This window comes from Lissotriton helveticus, chromosome 3_2 (assembly GCF_964261635.1).
Source record: "Lissotriton helveticus chromosome 3_2, aLisHel1.1, whole genome shotgun sequence".
Classification (NCBI taxonomy): Eukaryota; Metazoa; Chordata; class Amphibia; order Caudata; family Salamandridae; genus Lissotriton; species Lissotriton helveticus.
In genome coordinates, this window is record NC_136062.1 from 252,350,005 (window position 1) to 252,373,128 (window position 23,124).

General features: G+C 44.7%; 1 protein-coding gene across 4 annotated transcripts in view; it reads right to left on the reverse strand.

The window, feature by feature from the left end:
* Positions 1-13,540, reverse strand: part of ARID3B (AT-rich interaction domain 3B) — a 465,486-nt gene extending 451,946 nt beyond the window's left edge. For 3 of the 4 annotated variants that reach the window (XM_078685148.1, XM_078685150.1, XM_078685149.1), the window contains exons 1-2: positions 13,373-13,540; positions 8,235-8,861 (exon numbers count right to left, since the gene is read on the reverse strand). In XM_078685148.1, coding sequence (XP_078541274.1) covers positions 8,235-8,861; positions 13,373-13,408 — 663 coding nt within the window. In that variant the 5' untranslated portion in view covers positions 13,409-13,540. The remainder of the gene's footprint in view (positions 1-8,234; positions 8,862-13,372) is intronic. The other variant, XM_078685146.1, reaches the window with a different exon arrangement.
* Between the last annotated feature and the right edge of the window lie 9,584 nt (positions 13,541-23,124).

A 23,124-nucleotide genomic window follows, 5' to 3' on the forward strand; every position in this document is an offset into this window, starting at 1 on the left:
TTAAACGTTAGCTTGTATGAGGGTGAACTATAACAAATGGATGACTCGATAAATGCAGCTCTATTCTTCCAATTATGCCACATTAAACAAGTCGGGCAACTGGTGAACGCCTCACATTCGTACAGTGACAACCCGACTTTGTTTTAATCTGGGACCACCCAGATAGATCAGCTCACGCAATATAAACGAACTGCAGCCAACAAGAACGCCGATGTCAGCCTTTTATGGGATTGTGGACGGTTCTTGTTTGAAGGAGGGGGGGCAGGATTGGGGGAGGGGCGCCCCGCGGGCAGTGCCGATGTGAAGCGGTTTACGCTTAGGAATGAACCCGTTGCTATCCTTGTGCAATAAGAGGAGGACACTGGACGGTTCGAATGCGGTTTGCAGCCATTAACGCCCAAGCGTACACAGATACTATTAGTGCATGCACAAGAGGTAAACATTCACCAGTCCACAGAATGTTCCTTACTGACTTAAGCCTTGCTAAATAAAGCTTTGTATCTGGATAACAGGTGGCCAGGGTAGCAGGGCTGGGACACAGGCTCTTGTCTTACACATTTGCCTTTCCCACTATGGATACTACTACACCATTGTTGAACTCACAGAAGTTTGACAACAATCATGGTTATTACTAAGTCTTAACAAGCTATCGGCCAGCAGCAATGCACGACACAAATTGAAGCATATGTAATGGGGTATTTTAAAGAGTCAGATTATGCTTGGAAAACAAACTCGACTGAGAAACAGGCACTCGAGGAACTAACATCATACATGATGCGGCATATCACAATCAAAAAGCACTGCAGGTCACACAATTCAAAAATGACTGAGAAAAGGATCACCAAGAACTGTGTTCCACCTACATACACTGCACCAGTCACACAAGCTTAGATAATGTAATCATTTATTTAAATACCACTCATGCCAATCAACAGGCAATGTAATGTACAGAGTTCTACGTTAACATGAAATGCAAAGCTCGGTGTCTGAAATGTGAAAAGGGCACCTTGGTCGTCACAAGCTTATATCTCTACCCAAGTATTAAAAAGTAAAAATTAAACAAGCATTTGCAATGCAATAGGTCTCGCATTTGCGAAAGTTTGAGCTATTTTTATTGTAAATGACATTGTCTTTTATGTGTGTTTGTATTATGTTTTGGTTTTTGAAACAAAGAAAAGCCATTGTCATTTACAATGCCAATAGGTCAAACTCGGGTAAATGCGAGACCTATTGCATTGCAAATGCTTGTTTTGTTTGTTGGAGTCTCTCCTGGAAATCCTTCATGAGCTAATTCCATAACACACTCACAAATACTTCTTGGGAGAACAGTCCCTTCGATATAGGAAACATTTCATTGACTGAACAAATCTCTGAACTTCCAGAAAACTTGTATTCACTTGATTGTTTTTACCCTCGGCCACTCCTTGCAAAATTTGATAAACTCTTTAATGACTTTCATTTTCGGTCCTTTTCCCACTCTTCTTTAGAAAATCTGTTACAACATATCATTAAATGAGGCAACAACAGACTCGTCTGAAGGATATTTTTCACGTGTACTAATTCTCACCTGTAAATCTAGACAAGCATTCAACAACATTCCAATTGTCTGAAATAAAACTAACATCTACGCTATGTATATAAAGCATAGATGTAATTTTGATCAACTTGAGAAGGCAGCAAAAACGATGTGGGAGAAATGAGGAAATCGCACAAATGGGTCAGAGAGGGGGGGATAAAGGACATGTCCCATTTTGCATGGTAATAAGGCAGAAGCGACTATTCTGCACTCTGGAGGATAGTGAGAAAAGCAAAAGGGGTGGCATGCCATCCTATCTGCTAGAGATGTACAGTCAATTGGGAGGGTTAACATCATAAATTCTCCATGTGTGGAAGAATGTGAACTGTTGTATGTGTTGGGTGTTTCTTATTTTGTGTAGTTGTGACATCCGGTATTTCGAACAGATAAAGCTGCTCTAGCCAGACCAACAAGTCAGGAATGCTGTAGAAGGTTTTGAGGGCACATGGAGTCCAAGGATAAATGGAGCAAGATGCATATGCTAATGATGGCAGCGTGTCAGCATTAGGGAGATATTTGATCAGGTCACATTTTCACTGTCTGCAAAATGTTTTGCAACTTTCTAGCATGAATACACCCAAGAATGTAGAGAGCATTTTGTATACAGCTATCAACAGCAGCATTGCAGCATAACGCCTTCAGCAACCTGTATAGCATGCCCTCGTCTAAAACGTTCGCTTATCACACACAAGGCACGGAGGAAAGAATCTTGAAGAGGGACCAGAAATGGGATAACAACACTAAGCGGCGCAAAGGTATGGACAAGGTGGGGAGATTGGGGAGGAGACAGGCAGAAAGTCGCGGTGGGACTTAAAAGGGGGCAGGAACAGAGTTTGGTACACAGACGAGATCTTTGTGAATGCAAAAAAAAAAAAAAGCACCCCCACCCTTTGACAAAGCTAATCGTTTTTATTTTTGTATAAATACATTTTTACTTATGTTTAAAAGGAGGAAAAACATGGGGGAGGCAGCTGTGAAAGAGAACTGCAAACATTGAATAGGTACAGCACAGGCCGCAGCAATAAGTCATGCTGACTTACAAACAGGACAGGTGAAGCATGAAAGATGAAGTACAAGACAGACGGTTGAGTTCGCGCTATATAAAACTTCAGAATAAACAGAGACAATACTAGATAGCACGATGATCTAGTGTTTTTTATTAACAGTACTTTGTTTTAATCATTCGAGGTGGTAAAGCACCTTGGAAAGAATAGCATATTTTGATAATCAAATGCGAATGTCGGTATTGGAACCTGTGGCCACTGGTCGAATTTCTCCACCTTTCTTATTCATCTGCGATAATGGGCTAAATAAAGCGTGTGTCTCAGTGAGGATATTATATTGGAAATACAACTTCGTGTGACAGATATTTCGAAAATATATTTTTTATTTTTCAAAGTGTGAACTCGTAGGAAAAATGTGCACCGCCCAGTAAAGATTTGGTTTCGCAGAGGGCAGTCGTTGTTTGGAGGTGTTATTTTACCGGTAGGTGCGCACGAGATCGAAGCCGCATCCGGAGGAGGAGTGTATACAATGTGTAGTCGTGACCCTTCGCTTTTCACTAGCAGCTTCCTTTGTGTGCAAGCGACAGGTGTCACCAACTCCTAGTGTGCAGTGGGTAAATTGTTGAGTTTGGAAGGAACCTGAGCAAACAAGCACTTTTAATCCCGGCGCAGGCACTTCAAGAAGACATCTTGTTGTTTTGGGCAGATCAGTGTGCCTCAGATTGTCTTAGATGTTATGTGTATAGTATGCCAGTCGTTTTGCCTGTATTACATGTTTGTAAAACATACTCTTTATTGGAATTCTTCACCTGCTCCACTGTTCGACGCACAACCCCCTACCGTGGTGAGCCTTCCACTACAAAACTTTCTGCAAGGACTAGAGATGGCAACTACAGTATTGAACAAGGGAAAGTGTGTGGGGGGGTGGGGGGGAGCACCATGCGTGCACATCAGCGTGGCCTGCGGTTCGCGCCCATGGCGCAGAGGGAGCCCAGGCTCCAGAGAGGGCGTGCGGGAGCTGAAGTCCCGGGTCCCAGGAGAGGCCCGGGTGAAGATCGTCCGATAGCAGTGCGGGGCTCCCATGACTGAGGAGAGAGCCCCGCATCGTGCTGGCAGAGGAGCTGGAGTGCTCCGGAAGCATGCCGCAGCCAGCTGCTGTTGAGGAGTCCCCCCCGCAGACAGGGTATGGGGGGGATTCTCCGTTTGTTTGCGTTTCTGCAGGGGGTGTCTGAGCTCTTAGATGAGGGGGTGCAACACAGAGCGGGCAGTATGTGTATTTATTTCCTGAGCAGACCAGCCGATGCTGCCCGCTCCAACGATGGGGCTAGTTTATTTAAAAGCCCCTTTTGGGGGCTAGAAGATAAAGTGAGCACGCATGCGCATAAAAACAAAAGTGAAAGTTAAATAGCGGAGCCTTGCGACGACGGAAGGGAGACAGGAGATATGCACACCGCTGAGCGTACACCTGCTCAAATCGCCAAAAGCTCTGCGCGTGCCCATCTCCTGTCTCCCTTCCGAGGCAAGTCCACAACAATTGAGCTCGCTGGCGACAGCACTTCGCAAGCCGTTCGCCAGGCTCGACCTAAAAAGGATGAGCATGTTTTTGGGACTGAACGTTTTTGTGTGTGTGTGTAGTTCCCATTTTAACTACCGCCGCCCAGGTGCACATAGATGCAAGAAAGGAAGCATAAGTCTGTACTTTGGCCAAAGAGTCTGAGTATTACAATGGGGCAAGTTGCCAGAGGTAAACTAAACGAAGAAATGTGCGACGGCAATGTGGCACATGCATCATCTTACCTCCATTACTATTGCGCGTGAAAGTGAAACAAAAAAACAGATTGCATATTTGGGTGGAGCAAGGTCAGTTCAAGAGCTCCTACTTTTACCAGACAGGCGAAGAAAAGAAAGTACAGACCTTTAAATGATAGTGGTCATTGTGGAACTTAGGTGGAGAGAAGCAGAAGAAAAAGCTTGCTTATAAAGCCAATTGCCTTCAAAGGAGAGACAATGGTGGACAAAGCCACAATTTAAAAAGTCACAGAAAACAAATAGGAGGCACTTGGCTTTAGGATTAAAATAAACATTCAAAAGCAGTCCTTTCAGTCCACACACCATCAAAAATCTTGCTCTCACTTCTAAGGTTTTCAGCCTACAGTACCTGATTAAGTATTTTTCTCTTTTAGCACATACCAATTCTGCTTCCATTCTGCAAAAGTTAGATCACTCTTAAAGAAACACACTGATCTTTCTTTTCACTCAGACTACTGCCTACTGTCTCTTTCATTGTGCGTTCCAAAGGTGCCTTTATGTCAAGGGTTTTTGAGCTACATTCCCCTCTCATTGCTACCTTGCAGGCATTGCTCTATTACCAACAGTCCCCGCATTGTGTTTGAAAGTAGTAAGTTATAAGTGTGCGCACATGGGCTACAAATACTATGTCTGAATGGTCATCTTTTTCCAAGTGAGTATAAGTGTTTTATTTTGAGAAAGACAGTAGAAACAAGGGTGAGGGATCATTTTCAATACATCCTGTTCAATACAGCATACACTAATCAACATACTAGAAGAAGGAACATCTGCAATTACAAGTCATTTGAAGATTCCTTTACTCCACCTTACAAGGTACTAAACTCTTCCGCAATCTTTAAAATAAGAAACCGAGCTGGCCACAACTGTCCTCCGACATGGTTTGTAATAAAGCATACCACAAGAAGCAGTATAAAAGAAAAATAAGCACCAGGAAATGCCTGGCACATGAACAAACATTTATAAAGATTAGTTTAAACGAGACGTAGCAGCATATAAACATTTAAACTGGAAAAGGGTCTTTAAAATGGTATTTAAAAGATTGTCCATCATCAAAGTATGTTCTACTTTCCAGTTAAGCATACCTAACCTACCAAAACAGGAAAACTTTCATTCAACAGAGTTCTTGGATCAAAGGAACACAAAAGGTGGAGAGCTCATGACAACTATTACGTTCATTTCGAGTAGCACTTCTAAGGGATTACAGACTTTATAAACACCGACGAAATGGCTAATATCTCTGAATGTAAAACTAGCTGCCTTGCCAGATGCATCACGCAAAATGCAGCAGCAGTTCTTACTGAACTATGGCATGACAGGGGTTTTAGGGGGTTTCCAAGCACTAGAGTTGTCAATTTATCTGGTCGTGGGATTGAATCTTTTTGCACGGATTTTTCAAAACTGAATAGCTGGCACTTAAAGGCCCTTAACTGCTGCTATTCTTCTAGGTGTTCACGGAAAATTAGACACGGTTCCACTATTAGACTGAAAAACAGTGTGCATAGATATGTACGGTAGAAAAGTTGTATTCTCTGTGTCTTAGGGGTATGGGTGTGATGTGATGTGATTTCTGTGGTATGCATGGTGCGTGCTTGGGTGTCTGTGTGGAGTGCGGGAGAGAGGGGAAGTTGCGGGGGCTCTCATGATCCTCCCTAAAACAGAGCCAAACTGATCTCCACTGTAAGGCAATGTATGTCCCTCCCAGAACCCATAGACTAGTGAAAAGCATCTCCTACGCTAACCAGTGCATCCGAGTATGGGTAAACAAGCACTGGCATAGTGCAATAGTAACAAGGGGGATTTCCAATAGTGAACCATGTCAGAATCAATAGTTAACAGTAGACGGAAACGTAAAAGCAGCTGTACTCCCAATAAGTATCCTAAGTTAAAGAGAACAATAACCATTTTAAGAACACTAAAGGGAGTTAATAAAAAATAGAAGACAACGACCTCAGTTCTTCAACTCCTACTACCATTACAACCTTGTTAACCCTCCTCTAATCATGCACACTAGAACAGCACACATCTACCACTATCTACACTTTCTTAGGAGGATCAGTATTAGACAGGAAGTAGTATTGGCACCCCCACATATAAAAGTGAATTTTATGAACTGATATGCATTTAGAGTCTGGGTATTTTTTTCAAGATGTCCCATTACTAGCTGCAAACCAGTATTGTTCTACATCTTAGTCAGGTAATGCTAAAAAATGAAGACACAACTTGAACAAAGACATGGCTGCAGCAATGTTCCCCGTGTGAACACCCATTACACCACACATGTAATGCAAAGGTTTAACACAGAAAGACTCAACTGTGCAGGATATGATCAAATCACAGGGTTGAACAATACATTTCAAAATACAAAGCTACCCTTAAGAAATGCTAAAACCCAGGAATTGGTTTTTAAAATGAAAAAGAGCAAATGTTATAAAATGTAAATGTACAGGAATTTATATAGCGCAAATCACCGAGCGGTTTCTAAGCGCTTGCTTAGGGAACCCGTCCTGGTATTCCCCTGTGAGATAACCCCGGCAGGGTATCCGCAAGGTGAAAGCCAGGCATCCCGCTGCGGGGGGCCGTTGTGGAGATTAAGCAAGCTATTGCCCAGAGTCGCAGAGTGTGAACCCGTGAATCGAGTAGGCACCGGAGCGAGAATTGTCGAGTCCATGGACATTTTAGGACTCAAGACCCCGCCGAGCCGGGAATTGAACCCTGGTCCCGGGCTGACCTCTGCTTCCAGGTCTGCCTCCTCTAACCAGTGAGCCACACTTCTCCAATAAAATGACCCTTGAATTTATGTCTATGTAGTGTCACTGCTTTAAATAATGAGAAGATGTAGGGGGCAGACAGAAGATAGAAAGGGTGAGGAGAGATGAAATAAGATTTACAAGATAAGTAAAGAAGGAGAAAGTAAAACATAAGTTTCAGAGAGGTTTTAAATAAAGGCTTGAAGAGGCATGATAATACTGGGTTGTTACTCTGAAAATGAAAAGAAACTTTGGTTACCAAAAGGAACCTTTAAAAGGCCAGCGAAGACCTGAAGTGGTGTTGAGAACAGTACTACGCGGAACGTTGGATGCCTTCAAATTTAAGAATGAAAAACATGATTAATGTACTGCGCAGTTCAATGGCTCGAATGAGATCTTGTGTAGCAGTTCTGCTTTTTAATCTGAAGGCTTCTTTTAAAGTCCGATTACACTATCATAGAAAAAGACGATGTGAAGGTAAAAAAATGACTTAGGTACATCAGTTAAATATGGAAAAAGGTTTGCTTCCCAAATGAGTTTTCGAACTCTAAAGGCAATAGTGTACTGAAAAATAACACCATGGTCCAGGTGACCATATGCAAAGCCTAAGAAGCATCGATTCTTGAACCCCAATCGGTGCATTTTAAGGCCTAGGGAAAACTAAGTAAGAGACAGCCATACTTTGATTATGTTGGACTTCCATAAAAGCAATGAAAAGATAAATCTACAGTGTCACTAGCGTAAGCATGCAAGCCTGCTACCATTACACCACCAAGCAGGTCTCCTACAAAGATTTCATTAAATTCTCAGGAATGGAAGAAATGTAAAGGAACCCAGCAATTACTCTGCCTGGGGCAGGCATCTACGCAAGGCAACTATAAACCGTAACAGGTTATTTATGAGAGACCGCTTCCTCAACACGGTAACAATGCTTGAAATTTGTGATACAGAGCAAGTGCTGTACAGTTGATATGGAGGCCACGAGCCACACTGCATTGAAATGGACTGTGCGTCAGAGCGCTTCTATAAATGATCATAGTCCTCTCTGAAGGTGCCTTATAACAGCAGCGGTGCACAAGGTAGGCATATGTTCATTACCTGTTTTAGCTGCTCATCCATTCCCCAGCTGGGATGACTTCGAGGTGAGCCCGAAAGGTCGTCTGAAGGATCTTCCTGCTCCTCCTTTATGTCCACTGGAAGTGGCCCCTGAGGGAGCAGTGGTTCTGAGGTAGATTCTTTCCTATGGTCCGGCTGCACCACGTGAAAGTGCTTTGTGGACACCATCAATGCCCTGTCAGTCACATCCATGCTGTCATGCAGATCACCATGTTCCGTTTCCTCATCCAACAAGCTCTCATCATCGTCTTCATCCTCTTCTTCCTCCTCGTCCTCTTCAGATTCAGAATTAACACTATCTTGGTGAAAGCCCCGAGATACTCCAGCTGCAGGGTGGGCACGGCTCAGCTGGCCCATCATTGGGCTACCAGTTGCTTTGACAGACGTAGCAGCTAGAGAGGCCTGCTGGGCCGCCAGCTGTTGTGCATACAGTCTCTGAGCCTCCCTTATCTGCCGCGCCCGCATCTCCATGGCTTGTGGAGCCAGTTGTTGCTGTTGCTTCTGTAGCTGCTCCATTACAGCTTCCAACTTCATGCCTTGCTTGGGGGGCTGACGCAGGGGAGTGCCACTCGATAACACTGGATTTCCACTGTCTGAGATCAACGACGGCTGAAACAAAACAAAAAAAACAATGAGTTCATGAGAATTTGAAATCTGGGTCAGACATTAACCTTATTTTTACGAATTTAAAAGTGGTGAGGTACTCAGATAGAGTATTTTTCCTCCGTTGGGAATTGCTGTATCATTTGCAAAGGAAAGAAGAGGGTCTCTTCCAAAAGCAGACACAATAAAGGTGGGAAACAAAAGACAACACAAATAGAAGGAAAAGAAATGCTGGGATGGTCAATTTTTTTGTTTCTGAAACCAAGGGCAGCATGTACATGCCCTAAAGAAATGGCCTGAAACAAAAAAAATGGATTATCTTCGTCTTACAGTTTAACTTTACCTCTAATTTTGTCCCATTTAGGTTTACACAATGCTGACGTTTCAATAATCCACATACCCGCCTGCCCTCACCATCACTACTGCTTTCATGATCTAGTACACTTCACCCACCCGCTTCCACAATTCTACTTTACTATTTCGAACCCCCCTCCTCCTACAACAGACGGTCAGGTTATCCTTTGAGCCGCTCGATAAATGAGTTAATTCTCAACATGCCACCACCCACCCGCCCATTTTTACTACTGCCTAAAGCAGCCAAACAAGCCCTAAATCCATTAAGTCTGAAAGCCTGCTTTATATTAATATGGCAACTCCGCCACCAAAGTATTCTGCATGTACACCAATCAGCATATTAGGTTCACTGCCTATTTTTAGACAGCATTTTGTTTTGTCTGTGACACGACAGCAGTGGTTTTCTATAATATTTCAGATCTCGGACAGGCACACAGCTTAAATCAGACTTACTGTATGCTTCGTTCCCTCAACAAGGGCCAGTATTTCTGCATAGGTGAACGATCCTGAGTAGAATTTACAACTCTTTAGATTCCAAGCACATATTAGGTGGTCCATGTTTAACTATCGAACCATAAAAATCCACAGACGTTACACCTCACAATGGTAGATGTTTTAGATCTGGCCTAGTCCGTTCAGGTGGCAGTCACATTTTGCTTGCATCCAAAACACTATGTAGGGGCTTGAGCCTGCTCTAGCTGCCTCACCAGCCTCATGCTTTCAATAAAAAAAGAAAGTAATATAAGTACACACATAAAGGAGCAATGTAACAGCCACTTTATCAACTGGCTGTCTTGTAATATGGGTGGCAGTATTTTGCCTGATCGTATGCGTTCAGCCACCGAAAAAGAAGTGTGTGTCGGTGCAAGAGCGTTTCCCTGGACTTGCCTACAGTCTGTAAGAAAACATAAGTTAGAAACGAGGGCCAAGGCCATACCTTGGCTACAAATACATTCAGGTATATGCAATTTTAATACACAACTAAAGCCTGTAAACTCACACAGGCATCAAGTTTGCTGTTTCCATGCTTTCTAGGATGAGGCTGACTTTCAAAAGCAGACCAAAATGTAACGTGCTCGAGTATGCGTCTAAGTGAGCAGTACATCATTGATCTGATTCTATCAACCTTGGACGAACGCCTGAGGCCCGTCACAAGTTGACTGGTGTGTGGTGGAGACTGAAGGTGTGCACGAGAATTACCTTTTTTTCGCAATATGGACAACCTTGAATCTGAAACAGTCTCTCCCTTCCAGGCTTAAAAAATGTCACTATTATGGTGATGACACGACTCGGCAAGGTATTTATTTCCTCTAACAGAACCCTCCTTACCTTAAGGGCAGTAAAGCACCTCACCCTCAGCAAACCCCAAACACATCCCTACAAAGGAATTAACTATCAGTTTATAACTATCATTGAGTATTAAGCTACCCCAAGCAATCATAAGTAAAAACAACATTCACCCCCACAGCATTATTTAACAATCCATAACGGTTAGAAAGGTGCACCAATAAAAATTTAAAAAATGATAATGCTAGGACGTGGACACCTGTTAAATTATGCTTGAACAGGGCAGAATAAATAAATTGCATTAATGAGGTTCGAGACATCTGAATTTCTGGTATTAAATGCTTAGTGACATTTGTGGACGTACCTTGTAAAGTTATGCACAAAACTATTTATAAGGTGAACAAAGCACGTCTAATTCTATTTACTTTACATGTCAGGGAGGTTCCGTCCGTGGGCTCACTAGTCCAAGAGAAAATAATGATTAGTCCTTTGTGAAGTATGGCCAACAAGCTTTGGAATGACTCAAAAAGCATCGATCACATCAAAATTCCTTAAAAATTGCCAGGGTGCTCATGGGAATGGAGTAAATAGAGGATTATGAATTACATAGTATCACAAATAGATGATCTAATGAGCAGTATGCAAAGCTGGAGAGGAAAAGGAATTTGAGCTGCTGAGTAAAATAGTAATATGTCAATTTATATGAGCAGATACAAAAGCCACTGGTCCATGAGCAGATTCAAGGCCTTTAATATATTGCGGAATTGGGGGAAGATACAATAGTATAGCATTCTTACTGAAAAAAATTATTTTCCAGCCGAGGCTGCTATGAGGAAATTATTAGCATTGTCTTATTCTAAAAGGGGTTTCTAGCAGTATAGTTGTTTCAATACTAAATATTTATCCACAATGTTTCAGACAGTGAAGGAAACTTTTTGTGGATGCTGAACTTTTGTTTAAAGGTTGCACAGTCCTCAATGTGGAGCCAAAGCATCTCTTGGTATTGCAAGAGAGGTAAAGTGTTTCATCAAGCCAACTGACCGAAGGTTTTACTCTGGTTCTCTTCATAACGGTGGTTTTCAGAAGCGCCATAGAAAGACTTAGTTAACCCTTGAGGAGGACATTCATTGTTTTGAGATCATCAGTGCTTCTGTGTTTTTAGTCAAGACTGTGCCAGCCTCCTGTCTTGTCATTAAATCATAGTACTGCATAGTAACTGGTGTCGCAAGCAGATACATATTTTTACAGTGATCTCTAGTATGAAGCACATGCGCACCACTCATCACGTGTCCTAAAAATATGCACAGCACAACTTTAGACAAATCCAAGATTGAACCATCCATATGAAGTGAGGAGGAATGAGGTGGGTATAATAATTGTCCACTATGGAAAGACAGCTCAGGCTCGTTTCAGGAGACTTTGCATGCCTAAAGGGCAACTGCGCGTTTGCTGCGACACCAAATGAGCAGTGTGCGATACATACACATCAAAGCAACTCCCACGCAGGCCAAAAGACACTCACGCATTATTAACCGATACAATAAGATCTAATGCTTTAGTATCCGCTCTATGCCCCTGTCACTTAAACGGAACCAAGGCGCAACAACAAAACACGAGAGCATTTAGATCACGCTACCTTTCCAAGAGTGTTTTGCTCCTCGCAGGGAGTGTGAGACACTATGCAAATGCACATAAAATCCCAACTCCGGGTGGGTTGCTTAGCCTTCAAGCAAATTGGAATACGGACCAATTCAATTCTAGAGTTTCCTTATATTTGGTCGATATCAGTGGTGATTGTCACAAGTACGGTTGACACCCCAACGGCATTTTTCCGAATTTAAAGCGGATAGTCCGTTCCTGAAAATCCGAATACGGCGAGAATTCAGTGGATAACGTACAGATTTAGGGAAAGAACGCGACGCCACATTCTACCTACGCAGTACTATGTACAAGTCATTATATTGGTATAATATATGGTGATGGGTACCTCGTAACAAATGCACAAGTCCAGAAAGGCATAACTGTACATTTATCATATCGTCCACGCGTTATAGGCTCTAGTACAGCGCGCGTTCTGCCACAGGTGCGGACACTTTCCAAGCAGGACCTGCGCGTGCAAAGATAAGCAACGCGCGATTTCGGCTTCGTGAGATCCAGGTCTTTCCTCCCACACAACATGCGCCTGCTGATCCATCTCCTACTATTCGCCTCATCTTCCTTGAGTTGATTTAAAAAACGACGTACACATGACCCAATGAATTACTTCTCACGTTACCGTCACCCCGCGCGCAGTGGGTACTTCCGGGCAGCCTACACATCCCATATGGCGACTTCTGTCCACACATCAGTTACTCTCATCATGACACGCCCAACATCTGCCCTCCCATCATTATCGCCTGCTGATATTACCCCGCCCTGCTGCGGTGATCGGCTTCACAAAACATCTCACAACCCGCAAAGCTTCAACACTAACACAGCCACCTGCCCCGCGGCGCTTACCGCCTCGCAGTGACAAGTTCTAACATCCACAGTCTCGGAGATCACGGAAACCCTCTCCAGCCTGAGGCCAGGAGCATACACTGGTCACCGGCCACCTTGCCCGATGAAGCCCGGGCTCTCTCCCTGTCACACCGACCCAACTTTGGATTCGCCGGTGTTCGCTCTCTTTAGGAGCTGGAAGAGTGCTCGGGTGAACTCTCGGATCTCCTTTCCTAAACGAACCTTGAAGCACGGCGCTGAGCTCCTGCCCCGTCCGCAGGTTCACCAGCCTGCGTTCAAACTGTTTGCCATGCCCAGGGCTCTGTGCCCCGTCCGTAGGATCCCAGTCACCCTTCCTTAGGTACAGTTTCTCCCACCAGCTCCCCTTCCGTTCTCACCAGAGCTCCACGGGCGGTGCTCGCGTTCTCCACCATGGCCGGGCCTCCCCCGTACCCAGAGCGGCTCTATCGGCTGAACTCTGCCCGGAGCTCAAACCTCCCAAGTCTGCTTCCACCTCAACGTCAGCCCCAGGAACACCTAGGCCCCGCCCGAGCACGCGCCCTGGGCGTACTGACGTCAGCGCCGTAGTAGACCAGGGGAAGAAAAAAAAGAAGGACAAAACAGCAAGTGAATCACAATGTTTTCCTACGGAAGTAGAGTATGTACTTGTGACAGATCAGACGTGAGCAGAAACGTGCACGTGACGCTGTTAGGAGGAAAGATGAGGACGGAGCGGGATTTTATTTATTTATTTTATGCGAGAAATGTACGTTTTTAGCATAATGTATTTTTATTCACATTGATAGCTATATGCTAGGATAAAATGACAGTGTGTCTTTCGAAGGTATTTCGCTTTTACGCTTTTCACATCTGATTTCTTCATATTGGTTCCTTCCATTTCAATCTCTGCACATAGAATGGATGCATTGGATGCGAGTCCATTTTTATCGATTTACTGTTACTGTGTAGCTGTTTATGACATTTCGAATGGAAATCAGCAAGGGCATATGGAATGTTCTATCTGTATACTGAGTGACTTACCATAGGTTGAACTTTGCTGTATAACGCGAAATACCTACACAATAAAGAATGTAGTATGTGCTTACTTTGTCTCTTACAGGTGAAAATAACACTGTATTTCGTTCACACATTTATGCCACTTTTCATGCTACACTCAGTCTGTAAAACGTTCGGAGTAGTAGACTGAAATTTCCTTAAATAAAAATATCACGTTCTTATTTGGGATATCCTGGTGCAGAAATTAAGATGAAACGAACAAGATTTAAAGTAGTTTTTGCAGCTTCAAATATTTATTCCTAACGTATTGGTGATGCACAGGGCATAATGGGACAGTCCCTACTCCTATATCTAACACCAACCTAGATAGTTACAGTTTTCTGTGCGAACTTAGCTTGCTGCACAGCAGAAACGATTCTAAATTTGTTTTGCCTAGCAGCATGGCGCCCGGTGCTGGCAAATTCTTAAATGCGGTCAGCGCTCTAGCTCTTTTTAAAGCTATGTAAACCATATGCTGATGATTTACAAGATGGCTGCAAACAGCTGACGGGAGCGTTTTTATTTTCGCTTAATGTAGTTTAAAAAAAATTATTTATATAGCTCGAACTCGACCAGAAGGCATTGGAGCTCTTTTCACGAGTAACAGTAACATTACACAAGGAGACATTCACTTTTGTAAGCACCGGGATATTAATTGATCTGCCCAGAATCACACGTCGTCGAGATTCGCCGAGACTCGAACATGGTTACCTAGTGCCAAAGTGGGCAGCTCTGGCGGCCGTTATCCAAATCCTCTTCCAAATCTACCTGCTGAAAACCGTAGTTAAACATATTTTTTAAAAGCAATGTGGTTTACGTCCATTAATATACTCGAATGCCAGATTGAAATTGTTCCAGATTGTAGTTCTGTACAATTTTCTTACTTTCTTTGGGATGACTTTGTGAATAGGCGATTTTTTTCCCCCATGACACTTCAAATACTCTATTAAACCCACATTGTATAAAAAATATACTAACCTGAATTAATAGGAGAAAGGTATTGCATACATACCAACATTTTTGAAGAGGAAAGTGGGAGACTTTAGAAAAATAATTGGGAGATTGTTTTTCCTCCCAATGACTTATGTCAAGGCCTGAAACGGGTCTATTGTCATGTATGGGACTTGAAAGTGTGCTGCTACAGGATCGGATATCAGAAATGCAGAGCCATTTTTTCCCTTACCTGTCAGGAGCAAGGAGAAATTGCTATATTGCATGACAAAAATGTGCCATGGTCTGCAGGAGCAGGTTACTGGCAGTAAATGACTAGACCAGTCCCGTCTGAAGCCCTTTGAGGAATCAGGCTTTTGAATGCAGGAATCTGGAGGCAGGAGACTAGCTTCGAAATCTGTAGTTTCCTGCTTGAAACAGAAGGGTTGGCACGTATGGTATTGATATGGACAGAAACCCAGGTGGTGAAGCCGATATGGGTCCCCCTACTTTGTCTTATCTAAAATGCTTGACAAACTCCAAACTTGAGCTAAAATCACATAATTTCCCATATTTCTGTGACAAAACGTTGTGGACAATGAAGGCCTACCATTCAGCATTACCACACATCTCCCTATAAAAAAGTACCTCACTTGTGTGGGTGGGCTCATCTTCCAGGGCAGGAAAGGCCCCAAAATGCAAGTGGAAACATGAAGAATTTCTGTTTGAATTTCAGTTATTCTGATGATGTGGGTAGCTCTGCTACATGGGCTTTAAGTTGACAGGCACCCAGGGTACCTACCAATCATAGACCTTTTTGAAAACTAAAGACCAGCCGGACTCCCTCGTAGTGTGCCTTGCATGCATCCCTCTATGTTTCTTCTTACGAAGAATGTCCTGCAAATGTTATATAATATTACAAGACCCAAGGCTAAAATTATGCTTATCTTTTCTTGCCTTTATTAACCCGTTGACCGCGGCTGGAATTCCGCTGCGGTGCAGTTGATTTATGACTGGGCGTGGCCAGGACGGCCCCCGGCCGTCCTTCGCACACGCCCACCGTCTGATGCACGGAAAGGGTTAACAGCAGCCAAGAGAAGAAAAAAACGACATTACCAAGAAACCCTGGGAAAAGAACTACTAACATTACATCATAATAGTACAGCCAATAGGACATCGTACACTATCATAATTATCCTGACTGAGAGAACAAATCCTCTTTTCTTGCTGCTCGCAGTCATGATAAGTACTCTGTTCGAGATTTTATTATTCATTATTGTCTTATTTTAATGACCGTTATTATTGTTACTGTTGTGTTTCTGTTATTGGATTTAGGCTAAAGGCTACATGCGTGCGCACTCGTTATTTTATGCAACGCTTGCCTGGAATGTTCAGGCCCCCGACTTTCTCTCGCTGTCACTCTTTTCACCTCAGCAGGCGGCGCTCCTCTTCTGACGCCCACAGGGATTTCTCCTTTCCTTTCCTTAAGTTTAACAGCGGTTTCAGTCTCTATGCTGGGTGTCTCATTTGAGGCTTCCATTTCCAAATTGCCACATGGTCCTCCTGAAGTTCCTTTTTAAAATGGAAAGTGCGGCACCTCAGCAGGTGCTCTCTAAAGGAGTTTCTCAAAAACTTGTCCTCTGGGAGGCATGGCCAAGCGGTCCAACATGGCGGAAGCGTATTAGCCCGGCTGTAGACCTGTATCATCCTGCTGATAAGCAGCACTTCTACATTCCAGCTGACCAATGCCGGGGCTGCCCGGACACCATAGTGCCTTTGTCAGCGGCGGCCGAGACTCTGAGACAGCAGAATTGTCGGATCAGAGATCCGTGCCGTGCGATCGAGCCACGGTCTACAGTGCGAGCAGCCTCTAAAGGCGTGCCCCGGAACGGAGCTGAGCCATGGATTCGCCTCGCCGGAGCCTTGGTACAACCGTGCCTGGTGACCATATGAACCGGCGGGGCGCCGGCACCCATGGCCTGGAGATGACAGAGAGCTGATCCTCTGTGCCAGTTCCTGGATCGGACTGCCTGAGCGGGGACCTGGGGGGGAGTGCTCCGGGCTGCGGCCCGGTCTGCATCGTGACATCTGGTGCCAGGAGAAGGAGCGGCGAGACCTGCGGACCTCGCTCCAGGTATCGCCCAAGACACATCGGGAGCTGATGGCCTGGGAATTCAACTAGTAATAGGAACTTGGGGAGGGAGAGGGCTCCTAAGCACGCAGACTCCGACCCCGGCTGGATCATTGATGGGCCTGGGTTCCCGGGCACAGTCGCAATGAACAACACACATTCGTCTGCCTGGCCCCCCTGGGGAGACTCGGGCAGCCTTGGATAGACACACTACACAGGTGACATCATGTACAATTCAGAGACCCCTTTAAGATCAGCCTGTAGGCCCAATTTTCACATGGGGGGGCTGAAGCTTCGGATCTCTGGCTAGTAAAGAACGACTACGTAGCTGAATTAAACTTGAAGCACATACCTACTAAACCCCCAGAGCTGCACAGCACACCAGAAGTGACTAAAGGGTGCCCCCATTAGTGGTTGGGGGGTCGTCGCGTCTGCGGAGATGGCTGGGCTAGGTCCTGGTGCGGCTTGTGGATGTGGATGACCGCCCCATTGCGAAAGACCTCCCAAGTGCCAGGGTTGAGATACCCACCTACCTCTGGAGGCATAGAGTTCCTGTGCTTCACCACAGACCGTACAGTTACCCTCGCAGGCCCCCTGACTACAGGTTCATCATCATGTCTGAGGGCCACTCAGCAGGCTCCACTGTGAAACAGAGCACTATGGACAAATATACAAGTAGAGGCACCAGCACTACTACCTCCGACGATGCTGCCACAAAGTCAATGGACACCACCACGATCCTAGCTGTGATAATCAAATCGCGCGATGTGTTCAATGCTAAAATCGGTGCAGTCGGAGCAGATGTCATGTTGTTGCTCCAGGACCTGCACAACGCCGTAGAACATATCACACAGACCAAAACCAGAATTTCGGGGGCAGAAGATTATATAACCATCTTAAAAGGAAAGGTTGCCACCCTCGAGAAGCTTACCAAGGGTCTTGCCACACGAGTAGAGGATGCTGAGGGGAGGGCCTGACGTAATAAATTACGATTCGTAGGATTGCCAGAAGGAAGCGAGGGCTCCGACATGTGCGCTTTCCTAGAGCAGTGGCTCAAAACCTGGATCTGTCTCCCTGCTTTATATTGGAGCGTGCCCTCGCCTTGAGGCCTCCCCCATGCTCCCGGCCCTGACCTGTAATAGCACAGATCCTAAACTCCCACGACCACGACACCATCCTGAAACAAACCCAAGTACAAAAATCCCTCAATTACACATCCCAACCAGTAATGATTTTTCCAGACTACACAAAACTGGTTCGAAAGCAGAGGTAATCCTTCATAGTCGCGAAGTCACATGTTCGGGAGCTACAGATTCCATATATTCTGCTCTTCCCTGCCCGTCTTTGTGTTACCTACAAAGGCAGTACCATGTTTGTCAATACTCCAGAGGAAGACTTTCAATGGTTGGAAGAACCTCACCCGGTTAAGCCTCATTCACTGCCACCTCGGGACTCGGACTCCTCATCAGGAGACCCACGCCATCACAAAGGCAATAACCATACAGATAAATGGCGACGCCGATCAAGGCCATTTTGGCAATCCGGATCACGGGGCGACAAGCAAGCCAGGAAACAAGATAAGTTCATTTCATTTTAAAACTTTATTTCGGTCGGAGACCATAAAAGTGCAATAAGATATGTACATGCACGACAATAAAACCATAAATACAGTCAAGTTAAAAGTTATTAAACGTTGAGTCATCAAAGAGTAAAAGTAATACATGGCCCTACTTGGGTCGACTTTTCTAGGCTATATGGCCCAAATGGGGGAGGGCAGGGGAAATAATCCTTTAACGAGATTCTGCATACCGGCCCTGGACAGAGCTACTCTCATGAACTGGTCATCTCAGAGACATTCACCAGGGACGGGATCTATGGGGAATCATTGTTTTGGCCTTTAGAGTTCTCTTAATTCACGACACAATCGGAAGGGGGAGGCCATAGTGCTGGGAGGTGTATATGCCACACCGCCGTTTAGTCACACATTCACTGAAAGCATAATTGACACTTGGGGCTCCCTCGATGACGGCCTGGCATTGATTGGGGGAGATTGGAATTATGTCATACACCCAGTTTAAGACAGGTGCCGCCCTACTGTCACACAACATAAGCCAAAAGAGTCCCACTTGGGGCCGAGGGTAGAGGTGTTGGGATGGTCCGACACCTGGAGGAGGTTTCACCCTACGGAGGCAGGCTTTACGTACATTTTAACAGTACATGGGTCATTTTCTAGACTTGATCCCGTATTTATCACCAGGGAGCACACACATCGTCTAGTCCAGGCGGATATATTACCCAGAGGCCTATCAGACCCCTCCCCCGTTCAACTGCGGTTAGAGCTAGGTCCCAGACGCACTCAGTTTCACTGGCAGATGTCGCCTTGGCATCTGCACAATCGGAAGTATCGAACTCACTACATAGAGCCCTGAAAGAATACTTCTCGATGAACTAGGGAACGGTGGACCCTGCCACCACATTGTGGGAAGCCATGAAACCCAATATTCAAGGATTTGACTTTGGTCACTGTACCGCTGCTAAGCGGCACAAGAGGCAGGCCCTGATACAGCTAGAAGCAAAGATTATGCAAATGGAGCACTAGACAGAGACGGAAATAGTGCTCGCCAACAGTTAGGCATACTGCAGAAGAAATATCAAAGCATCCCTTTAGATGAGGCCAAACACATCTGGCGGGCCACACACAGCAGGATTTATCAGTGAGGGGACATATCAGTGAAACTCTTAACACAGGCTATGCCAGCACTCGCTTAAACCAATACAACTTCCGATCATTAAGTCACACATAGGTAAAATCCCCATTGCCCAATCCTTTTCCAACTGTTTCCAAGCATTATATACTAAACGCAAAATCTTGTCAGAAGAACAGATCAAAGATTTTTTTTCAAGATCTGCCACCCAGAACACATACCGCCACAGCACAAGACTTACTGGAGGTTCCCATCTCACTGGAGAAGTTGACCTCGACGGCCTCAGAAATAGCATCTGGAAAATCACCGGTTCCCAGGTGAATTCTTCAAATTGAATATTACGATACTGAGACCGCAGTACCTTGCAACCCTTAATGAAACCCTTGAGTACAAATGCCTACCTCCTGATTGGAGGCAGGCATTTCCTCCAATCTGTCTGGTGATCTTTCCCTAGCCGGGACGCGCACCTGAACTCTGTACAACCTATAAGCCAATATCTCTTTTCAACATTGAAGCTAAGATACTCGCCAAGATAATGGCAAATAAATTGCTTCCTCATCTTCAAACCCTGATCCACCCGGATCAGGCTGGCTTTATGCCTCAACGCTCGACCAGACACAATATATGCAGAGTGCATAATGCGATAGCGGGAATAGATAAATTAGAAATACCAGCTGCCCTATTACTTGTAGATATGGACTAAGCGTTTGATTTGGTCAGCTGGGCCTATATGTTCATATTACTGCAACATTTGAATATGGGTCCCGCTACATAGCATTGATTAGACTGCTACACACTGCCCTAACTGCCTCAATCCGGGTGGCAGGAGCTACATCAACTAATTTTCCAATGCAGCAGGAAACCTGACAAGGATAATCCCTCCCTCTCTGCTGTTCACCCTTGCATTGAGCCTCTCACAGCTGGGGTACGCATAGTTGCACTAAGTTGTTGCTTTGAGTGGACCCTGGAAAATTCTGATCGTATCGCACTCTATGCGGACAACAAATTATTCTTTCTAACTGATCCTCACCGATCAGGCCCCAGAATATTGCAGATCATGCGCATCTTTGGCGAGACCTCAGGTCTCTACATGAATATCTCTAAATCGCTGATCTGGGCGCTACGAGGGTCATTGGGGAATGGCCGATGGGTGGAGGGTCTTACAATAGTGTCACAGGGGCTCACATATTTGGTAGTCTACTTATCGAACATGCAAAGTGTTTCTTGGAAACGTAACTTAGAAGTAACTTAAAGGGTCAAAGCAGAAGTTAAAAATTGGTTGGCACTTCCCCTCTCCCTATGTGGACGATCGGACAGTTTCAAGATGGTCTCCCTGCCCAAACTGCTATACCATTTACAATCCCACCCCTATCCTACTCCATTGTCATGGTTACGCTAAATTAATGCCATACTGGGACCCTTCCTGGGGTGAGGGGGGGTGGGGGGTTCTGCCAGTGTGGCCCTACTGTGGTAAATAAATAATTAATTACCGGTTCTATTTTTCGGGATACTCATACAAACAGATAGCTCAATAAATAAGAGTCAAGATACGAGGTAGCTAGAGTGTACAGGCTTTAATCAGGCATAAAAGGACAGGAACAGGACAGCCTGCATGGGAATGGGATGGCAGGGCCCGGCAGCTGCCGGGCAGGATCTGGGAATGATGCGCATAACTTTTAATAACAGTGCACAATATTTATAGTTAAACAAATACATTACATTCAATACAGTAGGCGTAGCAGTAGGCGGAGTTTGTAGCAGTCGCGAAAGATAAGGCATAAAGTGGGTGTAACAAGAGGTGTGTACAGGGCGTATACATGGACATGTGATGCAAACGTAACAGAATATGTCATAAACGGGGCGAAAACATGGAGGGGGCTACCTGAGCAGCTGGGACCTCTAACCTAGTGGTGCGCGCAAACTGGCAATGACGTGTTACCAGGGAGAACTGGGGGCTATGACTTCTGCGCTAGAAGAGGAGACTAAAGTCTGGAGTGTCAGAGCGACATGTACCCAGGCATATCTAGTATCTGTTGTTTAGAGTACATGTTGATAGAATCCAAAAGTTATCAGGGTAAAGGCTAACAGACACTAAGACTGGTGCATGCATTATTCTATATGTAGTACGTGTGTGAGGAATATTCTATGAATATTAATACAGTATTTCTCTTACATGGAGACATAAAGGCTAGACCATGACGGAAACTATTGATGCGATTCAGTAACTTAGGAATGCAGAGAAGGAGGGCTGGACCGATAACTAGAAACATAACATACTCTAGGCAGACTGGGAGGCAGAGCCAGGCCGAGCCGGGCACTGCATGGCAAGAAGTAAGCTAAGGGTCAGGGATACAGGTGGGGGCTGTATCGCTCCTCGGAGAGGGTTCAGGAGACAGGAGCTGAATCTGAGTCCGGGCCCTTTTGAGGCCTAGAAACGGGGATAATTCAATGAATTAACGTGCACACTGTAAAACGTGGCAACGTAGCTTTACATAGGCCTGATATTCGTTGTATTCACGAGGACTGGAAACTGGCATACTAGAGATGGACACAACTGTAATTGCGTCTTTAATCGATCAGAGGGGAATACATGCATATTGATCATGCACATATGACATAAAATGGGGAACACGTAGGCACATATAACATGGCAAATTTTACTTTTCCACATTCCCTCCTTGTGTTCTACGTTTCCATCAGGAAACATCTATATTCATGATACCATCTATCATTTCATATAGCATCATTTGCTCGTCTCGAATTGTCTTGGAACGGGATTTAGGACTAGGAATACAAGAGGTAGCACAAATGCCGCAAATCGCAGGGCCACATTGTATACAGAGGCAGCAATTGAATATGATCATTACTGCAATACCTAGAAATGACAATACTTTCCATCCCCAGGCAGATACAATACTCCAGAGCCAACCGGACCATGTCCAGGTGCCTGGATTCTGGTGTAACTGATGGGCAATTTTGTGAAGTCTGGTTATAGCTGAATAAACAGACGGCGCGTTATTAGGAATGAAAATGCAGCAACTAGATCCGATGATTCTACATGCTCCTCCTCTATCGGCCAGTATGACGTCAAGAACGAGACGATTTTAGAGCACGACAAATCTCATAGCAGATTGCTCTTCGGTTAAGTTACCTAGAGCAGAAGTAGTCTCATTCACTACTGCTTCAAGGGTTCTGGTTAGTCTACGTATTAACTTACTATTCTGGATAGGTCCTATAAAGAAAAAGAAACCTTTATTGAAATCTTGATATTGTTCTAGAGTAGTTTCAGTTTGATCGACAATTGGGGACTCAATCTCCCGTCTATGTC